The following is an 11636-nucleotide window of genomic DNA, read 5'->3' on the forward strand; positions in this document are numbered from 1 at the left end:
CTGTGATGTTAATTACTTAATTATTGGATATTTAGGTTGGATTCTACACACACATACAAAAGTTGAAGTCGGAATTATTAGTCCTCCTGAATTATTAGCCTCTCTGTATTATTTTCCCCAATCTCCATTGAATATGATTTTTTTTCAAGACATTTCTAAACATAATAGTTTTACCCTCCTAAACTCTGGAACCTGGTACCAGGTCTGTGACATTATTTACTTCCACATTCTTTAAATTTTTTTTTTTAAGTCTGTACTGGACCAATACCCCCATAAGTGGTTCCGTTCTCTCATCGGTTGGAATAGAATGACTTTTGCATAGAATATGATCAAGACATTTTTCTTTTTTCCTATGATTACTGACATGTGCAGGAACCACCAAAACTAATTACAGCAACCTCGACCACACAGAACCTAAAAGGTACACTTTCAAATTTAAGTTTACAAAAAAAAGTGTATTATAACACAGACAACATATACAATTATTTTAATCACTTTCAACAGAATTTTTGAAAATTCAAAGGGTTAAAACTTTTTTTGCTTTTGGATTTGGGAAGCTTTTAAATTTGGGTAAGCAAAATCCAGGCGGAAACCCCAGAATAGCACTTGACTTTTAAGTATTACTAATAACTGATTTCTTTTATCTTTGCCGTGATGACAGTACATAATATTTTACTAGATATTTTAAGGTAATACTACTCACCTTATAGTACAATTTAGAGATTTAACTCTGTTAATTAGGTTTACTGCACTGTAAAAAAAAAAAAAAAAAAAGTTGGCAGCTCAAAATTGTAAGACTTGCTGCATAGATTTTTTGAGTTGACTCAAATTTCAACCAAGGTATTGCACTTGACTCTATTTAAGTTGAGTAAACTCATAAATTTCCTCAAGCTGGTTGCCTTAAAATGATTTTTACAGTGTAGGCAAGTTGTGGTAATTAGGCAATTCATTGTATAATCATGGTTTGTTCTGTAGAAAGTCAGAAAAAAAATTGCTTAAGGGGGCTAATAATATTGACTTTAAAATGGCTTTTAAATATAATAAATAAAACAATCATAAAAATAAAACAAATAAGGATTTCTCCAGAATAAAAAAAAACTATTATAGAAAATACTACAAAAAAATTCTTTGCTCTGTTAAGCATTCATTCATTCATTTTCTTGTCGGCTTAGTCCCTTTATTAATCCGGGGTTGCCACAGCGGAATGAACCGCCAACTTATCCAGCAAGTTTTTTTACGCAGCGCATGCCCTCATTCCAGCCGCAACCCATCCCTGGGAAACATCCACTCACACACACACACTCATACACTACGGACAATTTAGCCTACCCAATTCACCTATACTGCATGTCTTTGGACTGGGGGGGAAACCGGAGCACCCGGAGGAAACCCATGCGAAGGGAGAACATGCAAACTCCACACAGAAACCCCAACTGAGCCGAGGTTCGACCTAGCAACCTTCTTGCTGTGAGGCGACAGCACTACCTACTGCGCCACTGCCTCGCCTCTGTTAAGCATCATTTAGGAAATTTTTTAAAAAGAAAAAAATTATAGGAGGGCTTATAATTCTGGCGTCGAATTTAAACAGTATATCAAACACTTCTTTGTATAATATTTTTAATTGAGAAAAGCAAAAGCAGTTTTTTTTTTTTACTTTATATTATGTATTGTTATTCTTTGCTTGACATTAACAAGAATGGATGAAACTTCTAATATTTAAAATAGCTACTATGAGCAATGAAAGCAGTAGATCTCTTCCAAATAAACTGATGGGTGCAATTTCTGCAAAAAGCCTTCCCGCCCTCATGTAATGCCAGTCTAATATATACGATGCTTTTAGCCTTTGTGTGCTCAGGGATCTTTGCGAGTCCCTTCAGACCGAGAACAGCTGATGTGTGTATTTGGAGGGCTAATAGTGACATCTCCGTCTGACCATGTGCTGTCAGGCTGACAGACGCTCTCAACTCTCTAATGTTGCTCTCTGAAATGGAGCGGGTTACTGTAGTAACTGTTTTGAGAAGCAGTCCAGTCCGTAATATCAGGATGGAGAGTAATGGTTTTTCTTAATGCGCTCATAAAACTTCACCACATTTGAGAAGGCCAGATGAAGTCATGCGGCTCTTGACCATTTTTACAGGCCTTGCTCTTTTTTTTTCCCCTCTCCCAGTCGTATCTCTCTCGCTTTATTTTTGGGGGGTTAAATTTAAATAACAGATAATCAAATATTTGCAGCTTTTTATTAAGAATGTGAATTATTTGTCATTTTGGGTTGATAAACGTAAAAATTTGTGTTTTAGAACGTTTCTGTTTAAGACTGCTTGTTAACAGGGTAAAAAAATATTAGTTTAAATCATTTAGAATTTAGATGAAAAAAACTCTAAAAGCTGTTCCATATATTCATCTAAAATTTGCATTTTTATCAGACTCTTGTGTGTAGGCTTGGAATTTTTACTTTTATATTGATGAACAAGTTCTTTTCATTGCCTTTAAAGTGAAATACTTGACCCTAAACATAGGAGGCTGAGAAAAACACTGGTTTTAGGAGAACATTTTAGCTGGGTTTTATAAATTTTGCATCTGAACTCTTTAGTTATTACCATGCTTCTGCATTTGATTGTAAAATGTACAATGTAAATCCTCATTTACATATTTAAACGATAGTTAAAAACTTGTACTAATTAGTATAATTACAAATAATTAATAAACTATGTCATGTAAAACAAGTTTTTTAACTATTGTTTAAATATGTAATTGAGGATTTACATTGTACATTTTACATTGGATAACATCATTTTTTACATATTAATGTCAGTTACTAACAAACTAAAAAAATTATTATTTTTTTTTTAGTACACAGATTTTTTTTTTTTAAAGTAGCATATATAAGTGTGGCTGAGTGCTCATTTTGAGAAAACATCCTTTAAAAACAATTATAAAAGTCTACAGCAGAGATGCCCAAGATTGGTCCATTGTAACGTTTGATTTGGCCCATTCATTTTGGCGATTGCTTTTAACACAGAGGTCAGCATTTGTAATTGGACGTAACCTTTTTTGTTTGTTTTATTGCTGAGCTACAAAATAAGTGAGCTGAATTTAAATGTTTCAATTAAATGTTGTAAATAAATCAGATTTTTGAAAATGTAAAACTGCCGCTCAACACTACATTCAAGACATCGGCGAGCTAGTGTAATTCTGTTGAGATTGTTTTTATTGTAATAAGTTCATTAAAAAATGTAAAAACTGTATTAGTAAACATAAAGCAATGTTTTCGAGTCATTTTTAACATTATAAATTAGGAAATTACCCATGGAAAATATATTTACTTTCGGCCCACAAGCCTCAATCAAGTTTGGTTTTTGGCCCTTCATAAATAAAAGTTTGGGCACCGCTGGTCTAGACACAAACTTATAACAGGTTACAAAAGAAAATTTGTAAAGTATGAAATATATTTTGGGTCATCTCAAATCTAGCTTGTAGGCTACATATAAAACAAGCATGTTTTGCCAATTGTTTCTCACCATAAAAATAGATTTAACCCAGGGAGCCCAGTCTTTTTCTTATAAAGGGCCAAAAACCAAACTTAATTGAGGGCTGTGGGTCAAAGTTAAATATATCAAACCATATTACATTAAAGTTTGCTCATTTGCTTGCTTATTATTTAAAAATAACCTGTAAAGTGTTTTCAAAGATATTTAATGATTCTTTATAATGTTGCCATTTTGTAATTAACTTATAATAGTATATATATTATAATTCCATTTATAACACAATGGAGCTCAATACTGAATACATTAGTCGAGCTGCTGCTGCCTTTGCATTGATTTGCTCATTGATGTCTTGTGTACTGTCCTCTAGCTGTCAAGTGACAGTATTTACATTTTAAAAGTCTGATTCATATGAAACATTTAATTTTAGTTGGCTTTAGTTCCTCAATTAAACAAAGAAACAAAAGGGTACACATTAAATTCTAAATGACGATGTCTGTCAAAGACATTTGCCCCAACCAACTCCCCATCATTCTCCCTCTTTTCAGAAGGGATGGCGAGCCTAAGGATCGACATTACCATAGGCCCTACATTGGGCACCTCTGACTTAATCCAACCATTCAACAAAAACAAGTTGATTTTTATTTATTTTGCTGAAAAGACTTGTTAAAAGTTCATAAATGAATTATTGCCATAAAATTCCACAATAAACAAAACTAGCCTGTATAACTTTAATGTAGTAGACTATTCATGTAATTTAAAAAAATATATACTAAAAGTGGTTTAAAATATATATAGCTACAATATAAGCCTGTTCTTGACTGATTTACCAAGTAACTGATTTAGAAAATCACTAATACTATCCTATTTTCTATTATGAAATAGGACACCTATTAGTGATTTCCTAGAACAGTATAATGTATCGTATGAGAATTCTCTTTAAAATGTCTGATGCATCAGCACAACGTGTAGCATTTGAGTGCAACAAAGGCTGAAGTGGTGTGTACGCTGTGCTGGGAGTTCCCGTCAGCCGTTGCGCAACATCCTTCATTTGGCCGCGCTCTCGTCGGGTGTGCAGGAACGTCGCGCGCTCACCGCGGATTTAATCAGCACACACAGCAGCTGATGTGTGGACAGAGAGAGGGAGAGGGTGAACAACACACACGGGGGTGTGGTTAAGATCAATGCCTCACCTCAGCTTACAATAAAATACAAAATACTGCAAAGCACACTGAGGGTGAAGAGGCGGCGTCGATCAGAGACGGGGTCGCCTTTGTGGAATATATTTGGCTTCATCTGCTCCACTGAGAGAATGATATTTAGTGGACGAGGATTCTCCAGTCGAGGCTTTCAGACGCATACAGTTGGTCGAGGATGAGGAGGAGGAAGAGAAGTTCTCGCTGAACTGCCCTTCTATTACAGCATGGGATGTGTAGTACGTACGTGAATGGTTAAGTGGTCTACATAAGGATAACCTCAAGACAGTCTCATAGACTCCCTGCAGCGCCGTGTATTTAAATCTACAGTCGTTGACTTGCATAAGAGCGCTTTGTGCAAGGAACTGCTCGAAGACATTTTGCAATTTAATGCGTAAGTACTGAGATTTATTGATTCATTGAGGTGTATTATGATAAATATTTTTATTTCGGAGACGTTATAACGTTTCTTGCCTAAAACGATGTCATCTTGTTCGCATTGTTATCAATAACGTGCCTTACTGTCTATACTACAATTATTGGTGTTTTTGTTAAATGTTCACTTAATGACAATGTCAGAACATTTACAGATACAACGAAAGAATCACTGTGGTTTTTGTCTGTAAGATTTAATCCCTAAATCTGTCAGTAGGTTTGGCAGTAGTGCGCATGCGCAGTATCCTGTCTTTAATGTGTTGATTGTGAGAGTATTTAAACAGTGTCATACTCATGATACTGTATATTGTTACTGTCATTGCAGCGAACAGATTATTTACCTTGTTTGAATAAATAAAATTTATTTATTTATTATAAGTATGTTAAAATGTGCGTTTTACTTTTAATCATTTGTAATACAAGGTAGTTTGTTTGAAGTGTACCATCTCAGGACATGTGAATAAACAACAATGTCTTTTTTTTTTTTATTTAAGGTTTGGACCCAGAACTGAGCAAACAGGGTCTTCCCTGAAAAAAGAAAGCTTTTCTTGCTTATGCGGATGAATGTGCCCAAATAGAAAGTACAGCAAATTTGTCCTTGCTATGCTGTCTTTGAAAGGTCATTACCACAATAATTAGGATCTGCCAGTCATCCCTGTGGGATTAATTTAGCTCTACAGTTGCAAAGAAGAAACAACTTCTGGCAAATCATTATTGCTCTAAAAGCACTAAATGACATAAGGTGAAAAGAATAAAATACAGAAAGATGAACAACTCTCTGCAAGACAGAAGCATGTTCACTGTTCAAGCAGATGTTATATTTCACGCCGCAAACCCAGAATCTCCAGAACCCCAGATCCCTACTGAAGGGAACAACAACAATGTCTCAGCTATTGGGAAAACTGGCATCCCCAGCATGGAAATACTGCAGGGTCTCCAGGGAACATGGGATACGTCAGAAGCGGGAGATCTGACTGACAATAGAAGTTTGGGACACTATGGTACTGTAATAGGTGCAGAATATGCACAAGATGCTGTCTCTAGTGACAGTGGATTTCAAGAGCACATTCAGACTCTGGACATCAGTTTAAGAAATACGGGTGAAGCTTCAAGTCAAAAGAACATTAGAGAAGACACAAACGGAACAAAGGTTGCTTGCAGTTTAGCACCCTCGCTATGCTTCAGGCCAGAAAACAAGGAGAAAACTGACAAACTGTCCAATGTCCTGAGAGACAGTGAGGTTGTTCGGAGTCAGTTTGACATTAAAAATGTCTCTTCCACATCAGAGAACAGAAATCATTCCTACTCAGGCACCCAGGAAACGAGGTCACTTGAGAGAACCTTAGGAAGCTTTATAAATTCCTCTGAAGGAGCCAATCAGACCAGCTACAGAACGTCATTTGGACAGACCGGGATGGAAGGGCTGAAGCAAAGTGGATCTGCAGCAAGAGAAGCTCTCTCTGCAAAAGAGGAGCCAAATTTAGTCATAGAGGTGGGCGGACAGAAAATACAAGCACACAAATCAGTATTAGCTGAGAAGAGCGATTATTTTAAGGCCAGGCTTTCTCGAGACATCCTCAAAGTAAAAGGAATGAGCTACAAGACCTTATCAGTGCTTGTAGATTATGTTTACTCTTCGCAGATGAATGTTAGCAAAGACAATATCGTTGATGTTATCACAGGGGCGAAGATCCTGCAGATGCCCTGTGCGGTGCAGGCTGCTATTGATACCATTTCCACACAGATCACACCTGAGAACTGCTACGAAATCCTAACGATCGCTAAAAAGCAACGATTAAATGAACTGAAAGAAACCGCCTATCGATTCATGAGTGACAACTTTCTGCAGGTTCTGAAAGATCCAGCTGTCTATGGACGCCTCACGGGTTCAGAGAGAGACCTCATCCTGCGCAAACGGATGGAAAGCCGCAAGTGTCTGATGGTGGCAGAAATTAATGACGTGTTTGAGCGTGTAGGAAGCCGACCGCCCAGCAGAAACAGCAGCCGTCCCCAGAGTCCCCTCTCCATCACCTCTTTTGAGGACAATCACATGATCTACTACTACAACAAGAGCAGTAAGGACTGGCACACTTTGACTGTCATGCCTGATGACATCAACACCAAGGGCTGTGGGATCTGCACTATGTACAACTACTTGTTTGTGGCCGGTGGGATCAGGGGGACTGGGGAGAAAAGCAAAGTCTCAGACAGGGTTTACTGCTATAATCCTGTCACAGACCGCTGGAGTGAAGTTAGACCCATGAACCAAGCCCGATCACAACTCAAACTCGTCTCCATGGATGGGACCCTGTACGCCATTGGCGGTGAATGTCTTTTCACAGTGGAGAAGTACGACCCTCGAATGGACCGCTGGACGGCGGTGGCTCCTCTACCTAAAGGAGCATTCGCTGTGGCTCACGAAGCCACTACATGTAACGGCGAGCTGTATGTCTCTGGAGGATCTCTGTTCTATCGGTTGCTAAAATATGACCCTAAGAGGGACGAATGGCAGGAGTGTCCGTATAACAACAGCAGGAAAAAATCCACAGACATGGTGGCTCTCAAGAGCTTCATTTACAGATTTGATGTTAATCGAGAGCAGGGGATCAGCGTCTTTAAATACAACACCATTGTGAAGATGTGGCATGACTGTGCCTCCCAGCAGCAGGGCTGCACTCTGCCATTTCGATGTGCCGTTATTGATAACTGCATCTTCTGTGTAAATAAGACTCAGACTCTTGAGTTTGTTGTAGAAGACGATGGAGGTCGATTCAAAGATGAGATTCTGAAAGCACCTGTGGAGGCCAAAGGGATCTTATTCCCATTCATTCTCAGCTTGCCGGACAGAGGTGGGAGAATTGCATGAGTGGGATATTTCATCCCCACGTGTGACCCTTTGGTGTCACTCCAGACGCGGAGAAAGAGAATGCCTGGTCAATATTTATAGATTAAACATTATCTCCAGAGAAGTTCAAGGAGCCAGCACATAGTGCTTGAAACTGGAATGTGTTTCTTTGCATGGTAAGAAAAACAAATATTCGGCGCCTTAAAATTACAGCTTCACTATCCATCTTTGGGAGATGAAAAAAGTTGTACATTTATGGATCATCTGTCACTTCTTTCATTTGTTTTGTGCACTTTGTATCAAATAGTAATTTAGGTTGAATTTTGCCACTGGAATTTGCAAAAAAAACAAGCTTCTATTCAGGGTAGACACTGAACTGATAGACGTTGACCAATGGTCTTAGTCACAACTCCACAAATTATGACTAAACAGGTTCAGTTGCTGAACACAGGGGCGGACTTGACCAGTTAGTGAGGTAAGGGGAGCTAAGGAATTAGGGATGCCCACCCAATGCCAAGAAGCCTATATTAATTATATAGCTTGTTTTTTACATAGGTTGTAAATATGGTGTGTAAGGTTTTTATCATTATAACTTATTTTCAAAACACGTGGCACACATGAATAGTAGACCGTTCTTTTCTTTCGGCTCATGCGCGAGGTGTGGGCGCTTCAGACACTGGCAGTCTGTCAGCGATCAGAGTAGAGCAGAGGTAGAGAGTGAGAGTTTTGAGAAAATTTGGTGGGAAAAATGTAGAAATAAAGACAAACTATGAAACGACGCTACCTCAGCGATCCTGCTTTCTGGCCACAACCCCTGTCAGATCAGATGATGAGTGCTGTGAGCTTGTTAAGAGATGGAGGGCCTGTTTCCAGTGAAATGGCCACCGATTCACAAACAGCAATTATTCAATTCATATGAAAAATGATGACAATATCAGTTTGATTTATTGTGAATTAAATTTGTTTAAATGTTTTTTTTTTTATTAAAATTAAATCCCATAAATGGCTAGTTTACTGTAAATAGTTTGTAAACTGGTTTTTATTTGTGAATTTATTGCATTTAGTTTTACATTAAGATGAAGGTTCATTTAAATATTAAAACATATAAAACATACTTTAAATATTGTATATGCTTTTTATATATGTTTATTTAAATACCTTTTAACATACAGTTTATTTACAAAAGAAAATCTACAGAGAAAGAAAATATCTATAGAGAAAGGCAATGTTTTAAGTTTAATTGCTTAGGGCCCCCAAATCACTATGTCCACCCCTGGCTGAACATGAATACTAACCAACTCAAACAGACATACAACACATATCTGAGTTTCTGAGCAGCGTTACTTACAATTTTCTCAGATAAGAAAAGAAAAACTCAATAATATTTTTCATGACTTTCACTACAAAATGGTAAAGTTGAAGAGAAAAAGAGAGAACAATGTCCAATTTATTGTCCTGCCCATAGACGCTGCATTAGAAACATCTGGCATGTGTTAACTATTTTATTTTATTTTTTTGTAATTTGATGCAAAAATGATATAATACAAAGTAATCTGTAGCTTTATAAAAGTATGTTTTAGTAAACATCAAAATATGAAAACTTTTAAGATGCTAATGACAGTTGATGTCATCACCATCTTGTGAAAATAGTCTATGAGTCGACTTAACCGAACAATTTTTTTCTTTGCTGTCATTGGTAAACGTCTGTCGGTGCCAAGTGCATTAGCCTTGAAACGGCAATGAAGAGCACAAATGAACAACTGAAGCACATGATGTAATAGCCAACCTGTTTCCTAGCAACAGATTCTATGCAAATAGATTTTGAAGTAGATATGAAATGCATTTTTGAACTGCATAAAAAGCTCTCAATCCTAGAACTTTCATATTGCTGGAGTTGATAAACAAGTGTCTTTAAGCAGCTAAAGAAGAAGCCATAACCTTTACTAACATTGGAATTGCATTAGGGAAACATTAAGAGCACAAAGCACTTCAGTAACTGCTGCTACTCGGATTTTACTGGATCACAAAGGTATCAAATTGAATCAGTGCTTCTCCTTTACAGATTTTGCACTTTTATAAGGAAGAGTCCGGAAGGCAAAAACAGTGTCTGTTCTTAATATACCAATCATTGCCAAAGATAAAAGATTTCGCAAACATTCTCATGTTAAATTACATTCTCATAAGCAATACATTGTACGCAATATTTATTAATCATCCATGATTCAGAAGTTAACATGCTGTGGTCCACAGTTAAAGAGATAGCTCACCCAAAAATTAAAATTCTATCATGTGCTCACTATTATCTCATCACAAATCAGTTTGAGTGTCTTATATTGAACACTAAAGAAGATATTTTGATGAATGATGGAAACCAGTAGCCATTGACTTACATAGTATTTGTTTTTTCCTACTATGTCAGCCACTGGTGACCGATTTGCAACATTCCTCAAAACATCTTCTTTTGTGTTTAACAGAAGAAATCAAATCAAACATGTTCAGCAACTCTGAAATAGCGAGTGGCGAGTAAATTGTTTAATTTTGGGGTGAACTATCCCTGAGAAACATTTATTTTGTGGACATCAAATTTTTATTATCTGCAGATAGAAATATTTTTGTTGTCGTTTTGATCCACATAATGAATTTCAGCTGAACCCATCAAAGTGAGGCAGACACTACAATTTAAACCATTCATATTGTGTCTATAGCATGTAATGAGGCATCATTGTGTAACTTGGATGTTGCATTGTGTGTAGACGCCCTGTGATATTCAGATTTGACTAAGATATAATTGCTTCAGTATTGCCCAAGACATTTCTGGAAAGGAATAATGGTTGTGGATTTTAGTGTCTTTAGTGTAATTCTGTTGAATTAAACTTAAGGGAATTTGATTATGAGCATGAATGTTGGTATGATTTTGAACTTGAATGTGAATATTTTGCTTACTTAATATGTTTGAATCAACCCCATGTGCTTTAATCACTTTTAACAAAGCTGGACACAGGCAGCACCGTCCCGTACATCCCCTTCAACTTTGCTATGGTTGGTTCCCTTTCAGTTTCAATGGGAACATTTTGTTTTAGTTTAGACCTATTTTTTTTTATTTTAAAGTCTGATAACTAAAATACTCTTCAGACATTCAATTGATTGGGATGCCGTTTCGCTGGGATGCTGGGCAAGCAGTCTCATATGAGTGGTTGGTGTTTGTTTGCTGGTTGCTGATGTGCATAAAGCTTTTATGCTTTAAAACAAATGGCTTGATGGCTTTCTTTAGATTTAGAATTTTATTTAATGTTAAACTAATGTTTATGTGTTTACAATAAAAGATCTTTTGTTTTCCTCGTTCATCATTTTATCTGTCACTTTTTCTTTCTTTTTTGAACAAAAAAGGAGTCTGAGATATTAGAACATACAATTCATTGGTTTCACTTTTTAGAGAGCTTTACTCATGCAGGTGAACTGAAAGAAAAGTAATCCCTTATGTAGGCTGAACAAACGTGCAGCATGTTAAAAGCTCAGATCCTTAATCTCATCGACTATGCTAACATAAAAACAACAAGCATACTTGTGGAAAGATTAAATCACCTTAATAAAATTGCCTTTCTTTTGCTTTTTTGTATCTGCTCTGTTGGATGTGACGTGACTTGTGTAGTCACGTCACACCCAACGTGGTTTTCT

General features: G+C 36.8%; 1 protein-coding gene across 1 annotated transcript; it reads left to right on the forward strand.

The window, feature by feature from the left end:
- The first annotated feature begins 4522 nt into the window (after positions 1 to 4522).
- On the forward strand, positions 4523 to 11303 carry kbtbd11 (kelch repeat and BTB (POZ) domain containing 11). Its single transcript, XM_087290573.1, has 2 exons — positions 4523 to 5075; positions 5611 to 11303. Exon 2 carries the CDS (start codon positions 5883 to 5885, stop codon positions 7980 to 7982), a length of 2100 nt encoding a protein of 699 aa, XP_087146699.1. The 5' UTR covers positions 4523 to 5075; positions 5611 to 5882; the 3' UTR covers positions 7983 to 11303.
- The last annotated feature ends 333 nt before the right edge of the window (positions 11304 to 11636 follow it).

Source organism: Danio rerio, chromosome 17 (assembly GCF_052040795.2).
Source record: "Danio rerio strain M-AB ecotype USA chromosome 17, GRCz13ab, whole genome shotgun sequence".
Taxonomy (NCBI): domain Eukaryota; kingdom Metazoa; phylum Chordata; class Actinopteri; order Cypriniformes; family Danionidae; genus Danio; species Danio rerio.

What these genes read in the sequence shown, in the direction of transcription:
- kbtbd11 (XM_087290573.1), top strand. Translation starts at nt 5,883, where the DNA reads ATGAACAACTCTCTGCAAGACAGAAGCATGTTCACTGTTCAAGCAGAT.